A 22226-nucleotide genomic window follows, 5' to 3' on the forward strand; every position below is an offset into this window, starting at 1 on the left:
GGCCTTTGGGAGGGACCAGGTCTGCAAGGGAGGGTAGTTGTGGGCGATCAGGCCAGCAGGGGAGGGCATTTGGGAGGGACCAGGCCTGCAGGGGAGGGTAGTTGGGGGCGACCGGGGCTGCAGGGGAGGGCAGTTGGTGGGGACCCAGGCCTGCAGAGAAGAGCAGTAGGGGGGAACCAGGCCTGCAGGGGAGGGCAGTTGGGGTGACCAGGCATGTAGGGGAGAGCAGTTAGGGGTGACCAGGCTGGCAGGGGAGCAGTTAGGCATCAATCAGACTGGCAGGGGAGTGGTTAGGGGGTGATCAGGCTGGCAGGCAGAAGCGGTTAGGGGCAATCAGGAAGGCAAGCAGGCGAGCAGTTTGGAGCCAGCAGTCCTGGATTGTGAGAGGGATGTCCGACTGCCCGTTTAGGATCGGGCCTAAACGGGCAGTCGGACATCCCTTGAGGGGTCTCAGATTGGAGAGGGTGCAGGCTGGGCTGAGGGACACACTCCCCTTGCACGAATTTCGTGCACCAGGCCTCTAGTAGTTAATAATACTGTATTGCATATTTGAAAGTTGCTAAAAGAGTAAATCTTAAAAGCTCTTATCACAAGAAAAAAATTCTGTAATTATGTATGGTAAATGATGTTAACTAGACTTACTGTGGTAATCATTCTGTAATATATACTAATATTGAATTATTATATAATACTCCTGAAACTAATATAATGTTGTATGTAATTATACCTCAATTAAAAACAATGTTGATGTATCATTGGCAAATATATTCTCCCATACAGTGGGTCTCCTTTTCAATTTGATGCTAGTTTCTTTTCTGTGCATAAACTTTTTCTTTTTATATAGTCCCTTTTATTTATTTTTTCCTGTTTCTCTTGCCTTAGGTGTTGTATCAGTGAAAATTCTGTTATGTGAGATGCTGATATTTTACCATCTTTGCTTTCTTGTAGGATTTTTATGGTTCACGACTTACATTTAAGTCTTTTATCCATTTTGAATTTATTCTTGTATATGGTGTAAGTTGGTGGTCTAGTTTCATTTTTTTGCATGTATCTGTCCAATTACCCCAATGCCATTTATTGAAGAAACTGTCTTTACTCTACGTGTATGCTCTTGTCTCCTTTGTCAAATATTAATTGAGCATAATGGCTGGGGTCCATTTCTGGGTTCTCTGCTCTGTTCCATTGATCTATATGCCTGTTCCTGTGCCAGTACCAGGCTGTTTTCATTACAACGGCTTTGTAGTATAGCTTCATATCTGGTATTGTTATCCCTCCAACTTTGTTTTTTTTCTCTCAAGATTGCTGCAGCTATTCATAGTCTTTTTTGGTTCCATATAAATTTTTGGAGTATTTGTTCTAGATCTGTGAACTATGCCATTGGTAATTTAATAGGGATTACATTGAATCTATAGATTGGTTTGGGTAGTATGGATATTTTAATGATGTTAATTATACCAATCCATGAAAATGGTATATTCTTCCACTTGTTTATATCTTCCTCTATTTCTCTTTTCAACGTTCTGTAGTTTTCTGAGTACAGGTTTTTTACCTCCTTGGTTAAGTTAATCCTAAGTATCTTAATTTGATGTTTCATTTTAATTAGCTATGATTGCTGAGACTTAGTAACCAAAGAATCAAAGATTGTCAGCCAATTCTTGTCTCTGTAAAAGTGGATGATACTACCAGGTGATACACTGAAAGCAGTACAAAATAAATTCTTTACAGAATTTTTCCTATTATATGAAATACAATAATTTTGCTTTCCAAGTACAATACTCCGGTCCAAGAATATGACGCCCAAAGAAATCAGAACCAGAATTTCCATTCCTTAAGGAATGGTCTGAGGACCACTATGTTAATAGATGCATATACATTAGGAGATCTTGATTGGAAATAAAAAGGTTCTCTGGTAAATTGTAATTAGAAGATGCTAAGATCAATGTTTACTTAGGACTTCTCACAGTTTTTAATATGGTAAACCACACTGTAACTGTATATCTTAAGAAAGTATATGGCTTAGCCTTCCCAAACCTTATTTGAAAACAAGATCCTCTTTTTCACAGGGTATATGGTGAATGTTTCATGGAACACACTCAGGAAATGCTGTACCAGATGAAGATGCTTTATTCTTTCCGAAATAACAACCTGAGAAAATGTCTATTTAGCAGAACCCCCATCTAATGATTCATTACTATGTATATTCAAACAATAATATCAGAATATGAGCCCCCTTGTGCATGAAAGAATGCTGATTCTGCTCATCCTTTCCTCTCATAGCATAGGTCTTATCAATGGTTTCCATAGTAAGTATGTGTGCGTATTTAAAATAAATGCATATTCATGAGAATTTATAGAAATAATAAATGTATGATTTTGTTATTATTATTAAATACATATTCTACATTATAATGATAAGGATTCTTCTACCAACTTTTATATAAACTGATAAGTTAGTGAGAAATGCACTTCAAATATAAAAATGGAAAAAACAGTACGGGTAAAACATGGGTAATTCAGGTTTTTAAAGATAAGTAGGAAATGAGGGGAACACTATGTAAATTATATGATTGTCTAACCCAGGGTGGGCAAACTTTTTGACTCGAGGGTCACAATGGGTTCTTAAACTGGACCAGAGGGCCGGAACAAAAGCATGGATGGAGTGTTTGTGTGAACTAATATAAATTCAAAGTAAAGGAGCAGAGGGAGAGCAAGAGAACCCTCCACTCTTTCGGCTCCGCGGGCCGGATAGAACAGCCAAATGGGCCGGATCAAGCCCGCGGGCCATAGTTTGCCCACGGCTGGTCTATCCACTAAGCTGTATACCTAAAACCAATCCTATCTAATAAAAGAGAAACATGCAAATTGATTGTACCTCTGCTATGCCCACAAGCCACGCCCACCAGCCAATCAGGAGTATGCAAATTAACCCAACAAATATGGCGGCAGCCACAAAGCTGCAGTCAGCCGGAGGCTTGGGTTTCCTTGGCAATGGAGGAAGCCAAGCTTCCTGCCCACCCTGGCCAGACCTAGCCTCCGCTCAAGGCTACAAAGTTTCAATTATAGAAGATAAATAAATCCCAACAAAAAAGGCAGCAGCCTTGGAGCTGGAGAGAGCAGGAGGCTTGGGTTGCCCCTGGCGATGGAGGAAGCCAAGCTTCCCACTGGCCCTGGCCTGCCCTGGCATCTGCTCAAGGCTACAAAGTTTCAATTATAGAAGATAAATAAATCCCAGATACCAGGGCCTCCGCTTGGGTCTGGGGGGGGGGGGGCATGGCCAGCCTGCAAACCACCACAGGCCCCTCGCCCAGGCTGCCCCATGCCCCAAGGGAACCCCCACCCTGATCCAGGACACCCTTCAAGGCAAACCAACTGGCCCCCACCCATGCACCAGGCCTCTAACCTATCTAATCAAAGAATAATATGCAAATTGACCATCACTCCAACACACAAGATGGCTGCCCCCATGTGGACACAAGATGGCCACCACAAGATGGCCAGCAGGGGAGGGCAGTTGGGAGGGACCAGGCCTGCAAGGGAGGGCAGTTGGGGGCGATCAAGCCTGCAGGGGAGGGCAGTTAGAAGTGACCAGGCCAGCAGAGGAGTGAAGTTGGGGGCAACCGTGCCTGCAGGAAAGGGCATTTGGGGGGGACCAGGCCTGCAGGGGAGGGCAGTTGGGGGAGACCAGGCCTGCAGGCGAGGGCAGTTTGCGGGGACCAGGCCTGCAGGAAAGGGCAGTTGGGGGGGACCAGGCCTGCAGGGGAGGGCTGTTGGGGGGACCAGGCCTGCAGGGGAGGGCTGTTGGGGGGACCAGGCCTGCAGGGGAGGGCAGTTGGGGGGGACCAGGCCTGCAGGGGAGGGCAGTTTGCGGGGACCAGGCCTGCAGGGGAGGGCAGTTGGGGGGGACCAGGCCTGCAGGGGAGGGCTGTTGGGGGGACCAGGCCTGCAGGGGAGGGCAGTTGGGGGAGACCAGGCCTGCAGGGGAGGGCAGTTGAAGGTGACCAGGCCTGCAGGGGAGGGCAGTTAGGGGCAATCAGGCTGGCAGGGGAGCAGTTAGGCATCATTCAGGCTGGCAGGGGAGTGGTTAGGGGGTGATCAGGCTGGCAGACAGAAGCAGTTAGGGGCAATCAGGCAGGCAGGCCAGCGAGTAGTTGGGAGCCAGAAGTCCTGGATTGTGAGAGGGATGTCCCAGATTGGAGAGGGTGCAGGCTGGGATGAGGGACACATCACCCCGCCCCCGTGCACGAATTTCGGGTCTCTAGTATATATATAAATACTCACAGCAATATGGCTGAATCTCACTAACACAATAGTGAACAAAAGAAGTCAAATATCAAAGAGTACATAACAAAACTTTATATGTTTTAATTCATATAAAGTTCAAGAACTGGCAAAACCAATCTATGCCAGGAGGAATTGAATAGTGGTCTTTGACCTGGAGGGAAAAGATTGAAGGAGGTTAAGAAGGGGCCTCAATTTATTAATCTGTATTTGTCCAATAATAAAAATTCCTTGAACCATTCTCGTATGATATACACTTTCCCCAAGGCATTAAAAACTAGTAATTTTAAAGGAGGTAATAAACACACCTTGCAGATTGCTGAGAGCGTAAAATGAGACAATATACATATAACACATAGCATATGCTCAATAACTGTTTATTATTATGTTTGTAATTATTATTAAGAATTATAAATATCCAACTTCCTTATTTTATAGAGGAAGAAACAAGTACAAAGATGTAAAGCGACTTGTCCAAGACACACAGCAAGCCAGTGGCAGATGCAAGTCTAAAATAGTTCCCTGACACCTGCCTAGTATTAGTTACACTACAATATAGGCCTCCCACATTTTAAAGCAATTTTTACTTCCTTTTTATTATAGCTAAATATGAACCTGGGCTTTTATAATAACCATATTGCACTTATACACAAAAAGGAAAAAGTTAGGGAAATTTTCTAAATGATTAAGGTTTAAGAGATAGTGATTTTAAAGCCTGAATTTATTCAAGGTGGAATGTCTGTGTTTGTGTAATTTGGTGACATGAAAAATAATAAAAATAAATAGTGATGTCCAGTAAAGGGATATATGAGTGCTGCCAATGAAGATTTTGCCAACAAAATAACTTATGTATGTCCAATGACTTACCGAAATTATTTTGGGCTTCAAATAAAAAGACAAGATCAAGTTGCACTCTGATCATTATAACATACAGAATTCTATTCAATACTTAGTAGAAACCAAGGAGAGGCAAAAGCATTCTTTGTTTTCAAATATAAAAATGTTAGTAGCATCATTTGGAAACAGCAAGATACATTTTTACCTCACTCTCATTTATCATTGATCATATGCCATATGGGAGAAATACTAACCAGGAGGCACTTGTGTAGAATCATCTATACCTAGTTGTCCGGTAGTTAAGCCGAGTTCTACAAATAATTCTTTCTGAAAAACAACACACACAGAATTAACATACATCTCAGACTTTGCTACATGTAAAAAAATAATAATCTTCACCTAAACATCAGCATAAATAGAAATCACAACACAAAACGAATCTTTGCTTCCTTCAAACATCTAAAGAAGAAAAGGCCTGCCCTAGCTAGTTTGGCTCAGTGGATAGAGCAGACCAAAGTGTCCCGGGTTCGATTCTGGTCAAGGGCACATAGCTCGTTTGCAGGCTCCTCCCCGGCCTAGGCCCTGGTCGGGGCTCCTGCAGGAGGCAAGTCGATGTGTTTCTCTAACATCGATATTTCTCTCTGTCTTTCCCTCTCTCTTCCACTCTCTCTCTAAAAATTAATGGAAAAATATCCTCAGGTGAGGATTAAAAAAGAAAAAAAGAAAAAGAAACAGCCATTATTGAACCTTTAAATAGTAATACACTGATTCAATGTTAAGGAGCAGAACAACCATGATTTTTTTTTACTACAGTATTGCTACATAACATTTACATTTTTTATTTTCATGAGAAAAAAACATGAATAGAAAAGATAAAAGCTGTTAGGAAAAATCAACATATAATGGGAAAAAACTTAAATATACAATATTTCTCCAAAGGTAGAGCCTTTAGTAGTATTTTTCTTTCTCCTAATTTCTTTTACCTAAGAAAATTTTTACTTTGATGTCAATGTTTTAAAAAAAAACTATTTTAAAAATAGTTCTTGATTTTTTGTCTTTTTAGGTAATAGGCTAATCAGTAAAGTAAGAAATGAATTATCCTTTGAGGAAAGAAATATTAATATTCAACTCTTTCCTGAAACACACATTTGCACACACTATATGCAACAATTGTCAATTCTAATATCATTGAATAAATTAGCAATATAATTCTGTATCTATGCTTTCTATGGTACTGTACTTCGCTCAGCTCTTAATCAACTAAGCAATGGAAATATCCAAAACAACTTAATTAATTTTTAAGTAAGATTAGACTATCAAGTGCTCTGCTAAAATAAGAATAAATTAGATTTATTCTCCAGACTTCCTCTACTTATCTAGTAATGTCTAAGGAAAGTAATCATGTTTGTCTGTTATTTTTTAAATATATAACAATCCCATTTATTTGTATTATTTTTCTTCCCTAAGTAATTAAATATTTCTATTAATATTTAATTGCCTCAGTGTTTTGTTACTATTCAATTGCTAAAACCAAACTTCCTTCTTCTTTAAAAAGTAAAATTAATTTTAATCCTTCCCAATTATCTATTATTATTTAAGTTCATAATTTACTAGTGTCCCTCACAAGACAGTTATTGAGCCTAATATGCACATACATTTCATTTTTGTATTAATTTTAAATAATTACCATTATATTTCAATTCTTAACTAAACTTGATTTTCATCTGTACTTTAAAATAGCACTGCATCATGTTTACCCATTTTTCAGATTAAAGAGGTAAAAATGTAATGTTATTCTTACACTTTCAACCATTGTCTTCCATTTATTTTAAACTCTCCCTTCATTAAAATCATTAGAATTAATGATAATGTATTTGATTTTTAAAAAAATAAATTTGATCTTCATATTACAGAGGGACTTAAGTCCAATAAGCATTTCAGTATTAGGTTCTATAGTCACAATGGGGAATTATACTTATGCTAAGACATCTGAGGAGCATAAAAAAACTCTGAACATCGTTTTCTATTCCACTGCTCTGGACTATTTTTTATTCAACATCAGTACACCTGGCCCCTAAACTCAGATTTCCTTTAAAACTCCCCTAAAATATCATGCCTTCTAGGATACCTTCTTCGATATTCCAGGCTGATTTGGGTAACTCTCTATACATATGGATTACCTTTTTCAACCTCTACCAAATCATATAATCACATCATATTAAAATTATTTTTTTACTTGTCCATCTTCCCACTACCCCAAAGCTCTTGGAAGACAGAATGGCTCATACACATTTGCACTCCCAGAACTTGGATGGTGCTAAGCGACACATAGCAGGGCTCAATAACATTAAACCATACCACAGAGCTCTAGTTCCACCCTGCTGCCTCCACCTGGCTGAATTAGTAAACAGAAGTTAGTTAGTGTCTGCAACTTTATAGGAATTTCTGTTTAACATGGATGAGTCTATAACACATTGTGACCTAGATTTAAGGGCCATCCAGTATAATAAGTACCTCATGACTCACTGAGTCTCACTAAGTTCAATACTCATACAGACAGACCACAGATACAGATAAACCATGCATCCTGCAGTCAGAATCATTACACATCCAGGCCCTGTGGTTCAGGAAAGGCAGGGACAACTATCCCTAATGACCATAGGAAGAGAAGGACTAACCATTTTGTCAGCAGGTAGAGCCACAATTTCTGAAAAATTAGTCACAAGCCAAGGCAGGTGCCAGCGGGGGCCCCCCGATTGCCCCTCCAGTCACCCCACAGATTGGCCCTGATCACCGGCTAGGCCTAGGGACCCTACCAGTGCATGAATTTCGTGCACTGGGCCTCTAGTTTTACAAATAAGAGAACTAAAGCTCAAGGTAAAAAAAACTTGCTCAAGGTCACACAGCTAGTTAGTTGGCTTCAGAATCTAATCACCTACACTGTCTCTACACACAGCAAATAATTTAAGAGGTGAAATCCACTAAAAGACTTACTACAACAACAGCATAGAAGTTCTCTATCTTATACACTCCTCCACATACACACACTCATAATTGGCCCACTATCCAGGGACAAACACTTTTTTTCTGGTATATATCTCCATATTTCAAGTAACAAGTGTATATTGCTATTTTTAATTTACCAGTTTCAGACATTTACTGGGTTTGTTTGTTTTTATGGGAAGTGAGGATTTTTAGCTCATGTACTTCTCACCATCATCCTATATAATAAAAGGCTAATATGCAAATTGACCAAATAGCAGAACAACTGGTCACTATGACATGCATTGATCACCAGGGGGCAGACACTCAACACAGGAGCTGCCCCCTGGTGGTCAGTGCGTGTCATACCAACCAGTTGTTCCACCGTTTGGTCGATTTGCATATTAGCCTTTTATTATATAGGATGATGCAGGAGCTGCTCCCACAGTGGGAGCACCACTCAGCCAGAAGCCAGGTTCATGGCTGGCAAGTGCAGCAGTGGTGGAGGGAACCTCTCCCGCCTCCGCAGCAGCACTAGGATGTCCCCCAAGAGCTCCTGGACTGTGAGAGGGCACAGGCCGGGGTGAGGGAACCCCCCACAAGAGTCACAAATTTCGTGCACTAGGCTTCTAGTTTCAATATAATTATATATAAACTAGAGGCCTGGTGCATAAATTCGTGCATGGGTGGGGTCCACCCCCCCCAATGGGAGCCAATCGGGCTGGGCCAGTGGGGGGGGGGACATGGGAGGCTGGCCAGCCAGCTCCACCCCCGATCAGGGTGTGGGGGAGCGATCAGGGGCAGGGCCGATCGGGGGGGAGGGGCTGCCCCCCAATCAGGCTGGCTGGCCGGCCACAGTGCACGTAATAGCGACCGGTCGTTCCAGTCATTCTGGCGTTCTGGTCACTTGGCTTTTATATATATAGATTCTTGAATAAATCTATATTGTTTGCATTACTATGACAATTTAAATGTAATTCACTGCTGAGCCACATAACATGTTATAAATGTGTTTCCTTTCTTATACTTTTTAAATTAAATTCATTTAACTCTTCCTGCATCCTTTAACAACCTGAAAAGATCTTTCTCAATACAATTTTGCATGTGGTCAAGCCAGTCAGATCATCTGTACTTTCAGTGTTTTTCTTGGAGGCCTATACTTACCAATTCAGGGATGTCTTTTACTTTCAGAGGAACTTGGATTAAACCCAAATGAGTCCTGAAACTAAGAGAATCACCATTTTCATAATTTGGGTTGCGAAGATTAATTAATACCTTTAAAAACAAACCCAACAAAATTGATTAGTTTTTTATAGAATGTTTACACTTCTAAAATTGGCAGTGATATTCTTGATGTATCACCACAAAATTAAAAACTATTTAGGGTTAATCATATACTTCAATAACATTCTAAAATACTGGAAAATTGTACTAAAATGTTAAAATACCATAAACATGCTTTTAATTAGGATGGCTTAATATTCCAACTGATGATCTACCATTTCATTATAAAAATTTAAGAATTTAATTATAAAGAAAACGTTTTGATGGTAAGAAAAAATAAAAATTGTTTGATTATAACTATGTACCAGGAAAGGTGATAGAAAAATAAAAATTGCTTGACTGTAATATTTACCAAGGAAAATTTTAGAACCAACTCTATCTAACCCTTTTAAAAACAAATATTGAAAATGTTTTTTAGAAAGATACTAAGGTAATATTGTAAGGCATCACCTCTAAACCAAACCCACATGGAAAAACAAAAGAAATTTTCAGAAGCCAAGCTAACAAGAAAGACAATTTACATACTTTTCAAAATTAAGCAGATAAAATAATTCATGGAAATTTGCATATCCTTTAATCTAGGAATCTCATTTCTATGAGTATAGTTGTGGAAATAATATAAAATGTTTGCAAAAATAGTGCAGAAAGAATGTTAATGAAGTGCTGTTTATAATGGAAAAACATATAACAACTTAGACATCCCATTCAAGGGAATTACTCAAATAAATTACGATCGATTCACATAAAATGCAGTGTAATAAGTAATTTATGTAGATAATAACATGGAAAATGTTCATAATATAGTACGTTTTAAAAATTATGATAATTGTGTCTATTGCTGTATGATGGTATTATGAGTAATTTTTATTTAAAATTTTCTTCTTATGTATGTTTTCTTATTTTTCTATCAACATTCATTTGGGGGAAAGAATAATCATAAGTTTTAAAATATTTTAAAGTTAAAACTCTTGAGGGAAATCAACAATCAAGAGTCCAGGGAAGGAGATGATGATGACAGAAACACTATCATATCTGAGGAAGGTATTGAACTGATAACTAATCACTGATAAAATGGAATGTGCTATAATGCTCAAAATTTCATAATATTGCAAACACTAAATTGAAACTGAAAATATCAATGGTATTTGTTTTAAAAATAAAAGATTTAGAAAAGAATCAACCATGTTAAATACAGACTAGTAGAGAACAGCACAATTTCAGACTAATTACACAAATACTGCATGGAGAACTCACAAACACAGACTGGGAAAGAAAAGGAATCTATGAATACATGGGTGATCGGAAAGAGAAAATATTAAAAATGCAGACATTATAACTAAGGAAATAACTATAGGAAATGTTCTTGAATTAAAGAAGAATCCCAGCATAAATAGTAAGAAAAGCATCAATTCAGCAACAGTTCCTAAGGAAACAAAATATACGACTATTAGGGAGAAAACACAGTTAAAAATAACCATATAAAAATTACATTAAATTTCAGCCCTTGGTGCTAGAAAACGAAAGAGTTTAGAAGAAACCTTTAATAAGCTAAGAGAAATAATACCATCACTATACAGTTTCTGACCAACCTAACTTCTCTTTAAATTTAAAAGGAGACTATTTATACTCCAAACAACCTGATGAAATTTCTAACAATGTTTAATGCTGGTAAACTGGTATCAGAGGCAACAGGTTCAGAAAAGAAATAAAAATAAAATATGAAAGATTCATTTGTTCATTTAACAACTATTTATTGAGCAAGAATATGCTAAGCCTTGTTGGAGATAGAGCAGTTAAAGATAGGAAGAGCTTGCAGTAGGTTTTCTATTTATGCCTATCTTCAGGGATACCTGGGAGTCTGGTCAAGATGGGATGGAATGTACTAACTTGTCATTTATAATGTGCTATTTAATAGCCCTGTGTTTACATTGTTTATTGCCTGGACTAGAACAAGGAGGGAATAAAAAGGGAAAAGATTCCCTGAGCACCTGTATGTGCCAAGCAGCAGACAGCATGACTTATAGTCACTATCCTACATAATAAAGAGGTAATATGCAAATCGACCAAATGGCAGAACAACCAGTCACTATGTCGTGCACTGACCACCAGGGGGCAGACGCTCAACGCAGGAGCTGCCCCCTGGTGGTCAGTGCGCTCCCACAGGGGGAACGCTGCTCAGCCAAAAGCCAGGCTCACGTCTGGCAAGTGCAGCGGTGGTGGCAGGAGCCTCTCTCACCTCCGCAGCAGCGCTAAGGACCCCTTGGGGGATGTCCAATTGCCGGATGTCCAACGTCCACCCCTGAGGGGTCCCAGATTGTGAGAGGGCGCAGGCCAGGCTGAGGGACAACCCCCCCCTCAAATGTCGTGCACCAGACCTCTAGTTTTTTTAATAAAAATCTTCCTAATTGATTTACTTGCCTCTAAACTTTCCACATTCTAATATATTTTCCAGTAGCAATATCCAAACACAAATCTGATCATGTCATTCCACTGCGTCATTGACTCGGGGGCTATTTGCATGGTGATTCCTCTGCTTAGAGATATTCTTGTATCATCATTTCTTTCACATTTTTCCCTCATTATCATACACATATTTAACCAGTAGTACTTACCTCTAGAAAATCCTTAGGTGCATAAACAGGTCTGAAAAGGCTTAAATCTAGAATTAAGAAGACAGATTATAAACAAAATTTCAGTTAACATAGTACATGTTTATTAATAATAATTATTAATGATTCCTGCATTCATTACTGTGCAGCTAGATTAAGTCAAGCATTTGTAGAGTGATGGTTATTTGTCATACATTGTGATAAGTATTGGTAACACAAAAATAAAGACAGTTCCTCCCTCCCCCTTGACAGCATAGATGGCATATTCTGAAAGAAACTGAGTCTCCCTTTCATATATTTGTAATAGATGATTTATAACTGAATTGAATACACAATGTCAATATAATATAAAAGTTCTATATGAGAATTCTCAAAGTGCGTAGAATACAAACAATACATTCTCAGTGAATTCCTCTAGTTGTACTGTCTTTTGAACTTGTGTGACACATGGCTTCCTATGTTATAGCACTTAGCACTTATATCTTGCCCAGTCCTCCACACTTATTTTTAAGGAGGATAGTGAGCAATTATGTAGATGTGTACTTATGCCATTATATATATTTATCATAGAAAAGTATATACAGTTGTCATTAATTATGTTTATAAAATTGATTGACTCAGTTTTAAACGTTAAAATTACCCCACAATAAGTTTCTAAAAACATTTTAGAAGTCTTAGAACTTTTCACCATTTAACTTATCTTTAACATCTCAACAGAATTAAACCTTGAAAAATATTTACCTTAATAACTCTGAGTCTAAGAAACCCAAGAATTATTTAATTTACTCTTTTATAAAAATGTTTTCAAATACTGCTTTAAAAAAGGATAATTGCCTTAAATGTTCTCAAAATAAGAGAGAACACTGACCAAAGTTAGGAATTTTCAAACTGCAAAGCAAACAAGACAGATGATAGTAAATTAGTGGGAAAGGAAAGTTGTTCTCTGTCCAAAAGTACTGTTAATATTGTTACTTTGGGTCTACAATTAAGAAGGCAATTTTCCCCCACTACCACATTTTGGAAAAAGCTCTTCTCATACCTGGTTCATCAGTTCCCATTTCATTCCATTTATTGAGAAGTTCTTTCTGTTCTCCGACTGGCCTCTAGAAAAAGCAATTTAAAAATTAGTTTCATTTTGTGAAGTTTAGCAATGCAGCTGGAAAATAAGAATCAATAATTCATCTAAAAGTTTAAATAAGGTACTATAACATAAGGAAAAATAATTTCATTACACACAAACTTTTTTAGAATTACACTTAAATTATTGTTTAACTATTATATCTAGTTTCAGTGGCTCAGTCAATGAGTCCAAGAAAAGAAGGTAAATAATCTGTACTGGCCAGTAAATTTCACACACAAAAACTGCTCCTCAGCCACCTTCTACACCGCTTACCCCCTCCAGCAATCTCAGAAATGCATTGCAAAGGGGACTGGCCAAAAGAGTGTGACTGAGTCAGTAGCATCATCTTCCTATACAAAAGATAGTATATTACACAATACTGCCTATTTAGACAGTTTCAATATATATTTATCTTTTTTTAGCACCATCCTCTGGTGTCTTCAGTGACTTCTCTTTGGATATTATCTGAAGTACATCCACTATAGTCTGTTCAACAGCAGGGAACAAATAGCAGGTAGGAAGAACCAAGTGAAGAGAAACTTGTTCTCTCCTACTTGGGAGCAGCTAGAAAAATCCAGAACATTCCTCAAGTGGCTTTTCTCTCCTTTTTCATCTTTTCCCACTCAAAGCCCCGACTGACAGATAAATGTTGAGTACTAAATCTAAGTAAATCTAATATTATTCCATCTAAATAGTTCTGTAAGAGAGATAACAAATCATTCTTTTCAATGCCTATGTTAACACTGAAAGATGGCATCATATTGGCTATTACAAGATGACAGTATGCCTGAACTCCATGTCTAATTAAAAAATATGGCAAATTTGCTAATTAGCCAGAAAATAAGGAGTGAACAGGTAACTGAAATCTTTAATGTGTACCTATAACCTTTACAACCAAGTCTCTAAATAATCTATAGCGTAGATTCTATACTTTATTTCTACTTATTCTCAAGTTATAGGTTTATTATAAAAAGCATTACAGCATACATAACAGAAATCTATATAAAATACACCAACATAATATTTTATACATTTTTGTTTTAAAACAAACTGATATACTAGTAAAAAAGATAAATCTGCCTAAGTTATAACTTCATGATACTTTCTAGTGCTTGATTTATAATAAAATACTTAAATATTAAAACTACCTTTCGTGCCAATGGGATACTCAGTTCAGTGCACATACTATTTAAACTCTTCAAAATTCTTTTTTCCCAACTTCCCTGAAACATAAAGAACAATCTATTATTGTTTCTGGTTAACAATACTGAAACTGATTTTAAAAATTAGTAAAAAGAAAAATTAAAGATATTTTGAGTTACATAGAAATGGTGAGGTTGGTTGAGATTGGTTATCTTCATACCTTAGTTCAGTCAAAAAATATTGATTACAGCCTATTATGTGCCAGCTTTTCCACTTGCAAGAACTTCAACCAGATGGTTAAAGAAGTCATTTCCATAGACATCAGAAACAGAAATAGAATTTCCTGACAATGAAGGGAAATTCAAGAAGAAAGTGGCTGCTTTCAAGCTGGGTCAACCTTTAGGTTCCCTCAAGAACTCTAATCTCAATTAAGTGGTATTTATTCATTCCTTTGTTTACTCGCTGGCTCACTGACTAACATATATTGAATGCTTTCTATATGCTACGCACAAAACTAGGACCAGTGTGTAAATGTAATAAGGAGCCTTTGACTGGTTATTATAAGAAAGAAACTCCCCAACAAGTGGAATGACTTAACCAAATGGCTTAAATCAATGACACTGTGAGTTCTGTTTCCAGAAGTACTTAAGCAAAAGGCAATAAACTCCAGAGGTTGCATTGGTAAACCGGAAGGTCCACTTCAGCTCCAGTTTTATAGACAGTTAATTTTTCTCAGGCTGTATTTGTAGAAGTGACTAAACCAGCCGTGAGCAAACTATGGCCCGCGGGCCGGATCCAGCCTGTTCGGCTGTTCTATCCGGCCCGCGGAGCCGAAAGAGCGGAGGGTTCTCTTGCTCTCCCCTCTGCTCCTTTACTTTGAATTTATATTAGTTCACAAAAACACTCCATCTATGCTTTTGTTCCGGCCCTCCGGTCCAGTTTAAGAACCCATTGTGGCCCTCGAGTCAAAAAGTTTGCCCACCCCTGGACTAAACCCTAACTCTCAAAAATAAATGCTCAAAAAATCATAGTTATTTGTGTGCTATTAAATTAAAATTTTAATATACACTTAGCATCCTCAAAAAAGAGTGGGATTAGCACGTAAGTTCTTGAAAAAATGACAGTTCAGGACTGCGCCATCTTGAAGGGGAAAGTGGATGTTATCGGGAGCCTGAAAAGCCTGGGGAATCTACAACTACGGCACCCACCAAACAGCTGTGAACCCGAGAACACCAGTTCCCAAGTGGCGCAAGCATGCGGATTCAGAGGAGCTCTACACTCCACCACGGAAAGGTCAGATTTTGCCTGGGATAGGTGAGGTCTGTGGTCCCCGCAGGAGAGAGAAATGTGCACGCGGGAGCTGGAGACCTGGGGAAGTCTGCGCTTAGAAAAATCAGTGGCTGTTGGGGCTGGCGTGATCCGTGAATGTGGAAGGGGGTCCGCAGAGCTGCTAACAGAAGGGAACTCTAAAAAGCAACCCATTTTGATCTGGGCGCAAAAGGACAGCCTAAAAATTTTAAAAGTGTGCCGGCTGCTTAGACCCAAGAGGGAAAAAAGACTGCAGAGACTTGCGCGCAGCCCCGAAGTTTGCACACTTAACTCTGGCTCTTTTTTTTTTTTTTTTTTCTTTTTAAATCCTTGCTTCTGATTACTAAGCCCAATACATAGGATCACCCAATTGGGGACACTCTAAGAGAATGCAAGGGAAAGTTGTTTTTCTGGAACCTGGGGAACAGAGCGGGGAATAACCATCAGAGAACCAGCTCTCGGGCAACCCACTCCCCCAAACCAATATTAAATGCCACAGGGAAAACAAAATCTAAACACCAGCTAGAGAGGACCTATAGACCCAGAGGTCAATCCAGAAACACTGCCACCCAGGGGTTAAATCACAAATTGACTCTTGTGTAAACACAATAAACTGCCTACTTAAAAAATCAGGACTGGCTTACAAAACTGAGGAGCAGTGGAACGCAGGGAACTTCAATACTGTCCTGACTAGGAAACAGGCGTGCCAAACAGAACAGTAGAGGAAGTGAATGACCTTCACGACTGCATATTTTTATTTTTATTTTTTTAATCTTTTTCTTAAGAAACTAATTTTTTTTTCTTTTTTCCTCACTTGATTTTACCTTTTTAATTATTACATTTTTATTTTCAATCAGTATTATTACCACTACTATTTTACCTTTTTTTAAAAAAAGTGTCATTTTATTTTCTCTTTATTTTACTTTTGGTTTAGTGTTCTACATTCTATTTTCATCTTTCCTTTAGCATCACTTTACTCTATCTCAACTTTACCTTTACGCCATCACTCTCTTCCTCACTTTTCCCCTTTCGTTGTCCTGTTTCTCTTACCCCAGTGGTCGGCAAACTGCGGCTCACGAGCCACATGCGGCTCACGAGCCGCGGTTTGCCGCTCTGTTGTCTAATGGGTTTGCCGACCACTGGACTGGGCTAAATGTTACCGTGTAGTTGGAAGCTGTGAGGATTAGGCAATTGTGGCATATTGTGTACAAAGAGGTAAAGGGTAGTATATGACAGTGGTCGGCAAACTTATTAGTCAACAGAGCGGCAAACTGCGGCTTGCGAGCCGCATGTGGCTCACGAGCTGCAGTTTGCTGACCACTGTCTTACCCTATTCCTGCTTAGATTTTGCCTATTCCTTCTTTTTACCCCGTTAAAATTTCACCCTACTTATATATCTAATTTCCAATCCCCTGCTCCAAGTCCATACACACCTCTCTCTTCTCTTTCTTCACTATCCAAAATTATTTCCTCTCTGTCCTTTTGTTGTTGTTTGCTTGATTGTTGATTATATCGATATTTTTATGCTTGTTTGTGAGATTGTTTCGCTTTTTCTTTTTGTTTTTTTGTTTTGTTTTTGTTTGTTTTTTGCTTCTGTTTTCCCTCACCACACTTGGTATTAGTTGTTGTTTGTAGATTGTGTTCATCTCCACAACACATGCTGGCATGTGTTGGGATTAGTGGCTGTTCTATTGGAGTTTTCTCCCCATAAATATAGTTTTTTCCCCTCTTCTTTCTTATTCTCTCTCTTTTCTCTCTTATTTTTTTCTACTTTTCCCAATTTAATTTTTGCATTCCTTTTTTTTTCTCTTCTTCTTCTTTCTCTCCTATCCTCTAATTCACCTTTCTCTGGTGGTCACCTTTATTTGGGGTTATTGTGAATACATTGGTGTTCAGTGCCTTGTGCGTTGTGCCTTGTTGTGTTGTATTTTGTGCCTTTAAATCAACGCAGGAGAGAGGGAACTAAATAACCAGACAAGTGGAGAACAGAGAACATGGGGAGACAAAGACACAGCCCACATATGAAAGAAAAGCAGGCATCACCAGAAAAGGAAGTAAACGAAATGGAGGCATGCAACCGGCCAGAGAAAGAATTCAAAGAAATGGTCATAAGGTGGATGAAAAGAATGGAAGACACATTTGACAGTATGTGTAAGAACCAAGAGGAAATGAAGAAGAATCAAGAAGAAGTGAAGCCAAAACCAGTTTGGCTCAGTGGATAGAGTGTCAGCCTGCGGACTGAAGGGTCCCAGGTTCGATTCCGGTCAAGGGCACGTAACTTTGTTGCGGGCACATCCCCAGTAGGAGGTGTGCAAGAGGCAGCTGATCAATGTTTCTCTCTCTTTGATGTTTCTAGCTCTCTATCCCTCTTCCTTCCTCTCTGTAAAAAATCAATAAAATATATTTTTTAAAAAAAAGAAGAAGAAGAAGAAGTGAAAAATGACATCACTGCTGTAAAGAACTCAATAGAAAGCATCAAGAGTAGACTAGAAGAAGCAGAGGACCACACCAGTGAGCTAGAAGACAAGGTAGGAAAAAATACCCAAGTAGAGCAACTTCTAGAAAAAATAAATAAAAAGCAAGAGGAGCGCCTAAGGGAACTTTGGGACAACATGAAACAAAACAACATCCGCATAATAGGGGTACCAGAAGGAGATAAAACTGAGCAAGGAATAGAAAAACCTGTTTGAAGAAATAATGACTGAAAACTTCCCTGATATAGGGAAGAAAAAACCCACATAAATCCAAGAAGCTCACAGAGTCCCAAGCAAAATGAACCCCAAAAGACCAATGCCAAGGCACATTATACTTAAATTGGCAAACACCAATGACAAAGTAAGAATCTTAAAAGTGGCCAGAGAGAGACAGAAAGTTACCTACAAAGGATCCCTCATCCAGACTAGCAACTGATTTCTCAACAGAAACACATCAGGCCAGAAGGGAATGGAATGAAATATAAAAAGTCATGCAAAGGAAGGGTCTGAATCCAAGAATACTATACCCAGCAAGGCTATCAATCAAACTTGAAGGTGAAATCAGGAGCTTCACAGACAAAAAGGACTAAGGGAGTTTAATACCACCAAACCAGCAATGCAAGAAATGCTAAAGGGTCTGCTGTAAAAAAAAAATATATATGAAATGAAGAAGTAACACGGGGGTAAAGAATAAAAATGGCGACAAACAAGTACCTATTAATAATAACTTTAAATGTAAATGGATTAAATGCCCCAATCAAAAGACATAGGGTAACGGATTGGATAAGAAAATATGATCCATATATCTGCTGTCTACAAGAAACCCACCTCTGAAAAAATGATGCACAAAGACTGAGGGTGAAAGGATGGAAAAAGGTGTTTCAGGCAAATGGAAATGAAAAAAAAAGTGGGGGTAGCAATACTTATATCTGACAAAATAGATCTCAAAGTGAAGGACATAACAAGAGATAAGGAAGGCAACTTCATAATACTAAAGGGAGCAATCCAACAAGAAGAACTAACTCTGGTAAACATATACGCACCCAATACAGGAGCACCCAAATACATGAAAAAACTCCTGGAAGATACCAAGGGAGATACTGATAGCAATACAATCATAGTAGGAGACTTTAATACCACACTATCACCATTGGACAAATCCTCTAAACAAAAAATCAGCAAAGAAACATAAACCCTAAAAGATTCACTAGACCAGATGGAATTAATTGACATCTTCAGAACATTTCACCCCAAAGCCACAGAATATACATTCTTCTCAAGTGCACATGGGTCATTTTCAAAGATAGACCATATATTGGGTCACAGGCAAAGTCTCTTCAAATTCAAGAAGATAGAAATCATATCAAGCATCTTCTCAGATCACAGTGGCATAAAACTGGAAATAAACTACAATAAAAACAATCCAAAAAGTCAAACACATGGAGACTAAATAGCATGCTATTAAACAATGACTGGGTTAACAGAGAGATCAAAGAAGAAATAAAAAACATCATGGCAACAAACGACAATGAAAACACAACAATCTAAAATCTATGGGACACGGCGAAAGCAGTCTTGAGAGGGAAGTTCATAGCTCTACAAGCCTACTGCAAAAAAACAAGAAACAAAGGTAATAAATTACCTAATCCTACAACTCAAAGAGTTACAAAGAGAGCAGCAAGAAAAGCCCAGTGTAAGCAGAAGGAAGGAAATAATAAAGATCAGAGCAGAGATAAACAACATAGAGACCAAAAAAAAAAAAAACAATACAAAAGATCAACAAAACCAAGAGCTGGTTCTTTGAAAGGATAAACAAGATTGATGAACCTCTAGCCAAGCTCACCAAGAAGCAAAGAGAGAGGACCCAAATAAACAAAATCAGAAATGAAAGAGGAGGAATAACAACAGACCCCACAGAAATATAAAGGATTGTTAAAAAATACTATGAACAACTCTATTCCAACAAACTGGACAACCTGGAGGAAATGGACATATTCCTAGAAAAATACAACCTTCCAAAACTCAATCAGGAAGTATCTAAACATCTCAACAGGCCAATAACTATGGAAGAAATTGAAGCAGTCATCACAAAGCTTCCAGCAAACAAAAGCCCAGGGCCAGATGGCTTCACAAGGGAGTTTTACCAAACATTCAAAGAAGTACTAAAACCTATCCTCCTCAGACTATTTCAAAAAATTCAAGAGGAAGGAACACTTCCAAGCTCATTCTATGAAGCCAGCACCACCCTAATACAAAACCAGATAAAGACAACACAATGAAAGAGAATTACAGGCCAATATCCCTCATGAACATAGATGCCAAAATCCTCAACAAAATTCTAGCAAATCGGATCCAGCAGTACATCAGAAAGATCATACACCATGACCAAGTAGGATTTATCCCAGGAATGCAAGGATGGTACAATATCCGCAAATCAATAAACGTGATACATCACATAAACAAACTGAGAGATAAAAATCACAGTCATATCAATTGATGCAGAAAAAGCATTTCACAAAATCCAACACCCTTTCTTGATAAAAACTCTCAACAAGGTGGGAATAGAAGGATCATACCTCAACATAATAAAAGCCATATATGATAAACCCACAACCAACATCATACTCAATGGGCAAAAACTAAAACCATTTCCCTTAAGAACAGGAACAAGAAAGGGATGCCCACTCTCACCACTCCTGTTCAACATAGTACTGGAAGTATTAGCCATTGCAATTAGACAAGAAGAAGAAATAAAAGGCATCCAAATTGGAAAAGAAGAAGTAAAGCTGTCCTTGTTTGCAGATGACATGATACTGTACATAAAAAACCCTAAAGACTCCATCAAAAAACTATTAGACTTAAATGAATTTGTCAATGTAGCAGGATACAAAATTAACGCCAAGAAATCTATGGCATTTCTATACACCAATAGTGAACTTACAGAAAGAGAGACTAAAAAAGCAATCTTATTTACCATCGCACCAAAAAAATTAAGATACCTAGGAATAAACTTAACTAAGGAGGTAAAAGACCTATATGCAGAAAACTACAGGACACTGAAAAAAGAGATAGAGGAAGACGTAAACAGATGGAAGAACATACCATGTTCATGGATTGGTAGAATCAACATCATTAAAATGTCCATACTACCCAAAGCAATCTATAGATTCAATGCACTCCCCATTAAAATACCAATGGCATATTTCACAGACCTAGAAAGAACTCTCCAAAAATTCATCTGGAATAAAAAAAGACCCCGAATAGCCACAGCAATCCTGAGAAAGAAGAACATAGTAGGAGGGATCTCAATACCAGATTTCAAGCTGTACTACAAGGCCACTGTTCTCAAAACAGCCTGGTACTGGCACAAGAACAGACATATAGATCAATGGAATAGAATAGAGAACCCAGATATCGACCCAAACCACTATGCTCAATTAATATTTGACAAAGGAGTCAAGAACATACAATGGAGTCCAGACAGTCTCTTCAATAAATGGTGTTGGGAAAATTGGACAGATACATGCAAAAAAATGAAACTAGATCACCAACTTACACCATACACAAAAATAAACTCAAAATGGATCAAGGACTTAAACAAACATAAGACAGGAAACCATAAAAATACTAGAGGAATCCACAGGCAGAGAAATCTCAGATATATGCCGAAGCAATTTCTTCACTGATACTGCTCCTAGTGCAATGGAAACTAAAGAAAAAATAAACAAATGGGACTACATCAAAATAAAAAGCTTTTGCACAGCAAAAGAAATCATCAACAAAACAACAAGAAAGCCCGCTGTATGGGAGAACATATTTGCAAATGTTATCACTGATAAAGGTTTAATCACCAACATCTACAGGGAACTTATACAACTTAATAAAAGGAAGATAAATGATCCAATAAAAAAATGAGTGACGGACCTAAATAGATACTTTTCAAAAGAAGACAGAAGGAAGGCCAAGAGACATATGAAAACATGCTCAAAGTCACTAATTATCCGAGAGATGCAAATCAAAACGACAATGCGGTACCATCTCACACCTGTCAGAAAGGCAATCATCAACAAATCAAAAACGACAAGTGCTGGCGTGGATGCGGAGAAAAAGGAACCCTCGTTCACTGCTGGTGGGAATGCAGACTGGTGCAGCCACTGTGGAAAACAGTATGGAGTTTCCTCAAAAAACTAA

The 22226-nt window shown here is 38.3% G+C and overlaps 1 protein-coding gene across 8 annotated transcripts in view; it reads right to left on the reverse strand.

Moving 5' to 3' along the window:
* Nucleotides 1–22226, reverse strand: part of TBC1D19 (TBC1 domain family member 19) — a 102507-nt gene that overhangs the window by 48752 nt on the left and 31529 nt on the right. For all 8 annotated transcript variants that reach the window (XM_080657969.1, XM_080657968.1, XM_080657973.1 and 5 more), the window contains 5 exons: nucleotides 14259–14333; nucleotides 13030–13093; nucleotides 11994–12040; nucleotides 9262–9372; nucleotides 5370–5442 (listed from right to left, as the gene is read on the reverse strand). In XM_080657969.1, coding sequence (XP_080514095.1) covers nucleotides 5370–5442; nucleotides 9262–9372; nucleotides 11994–12040; nucleotides 13030–13093; nucleotides 14259–14333 — 370 coding nt within the window. The remainder of the gene's footprint in view (nucleotides 1–5369; nucleotides 5443–9261; nucleotides 9373–11993; nucleotides 12041–13029; nucleotides 13094–14258; nucleotides 14334–22226) is intronic.

This window comes from Plecotus auritus (assembly GCF_963455305.1).
Source record: "Plecotus auritus genome assembly, chromosome: 1".
NCBI lineage: Eukaryota > Metazoa > Chordata > Mammalia > Chiroptera > Vespertilionidae > Plecotus > Plecotus auritus.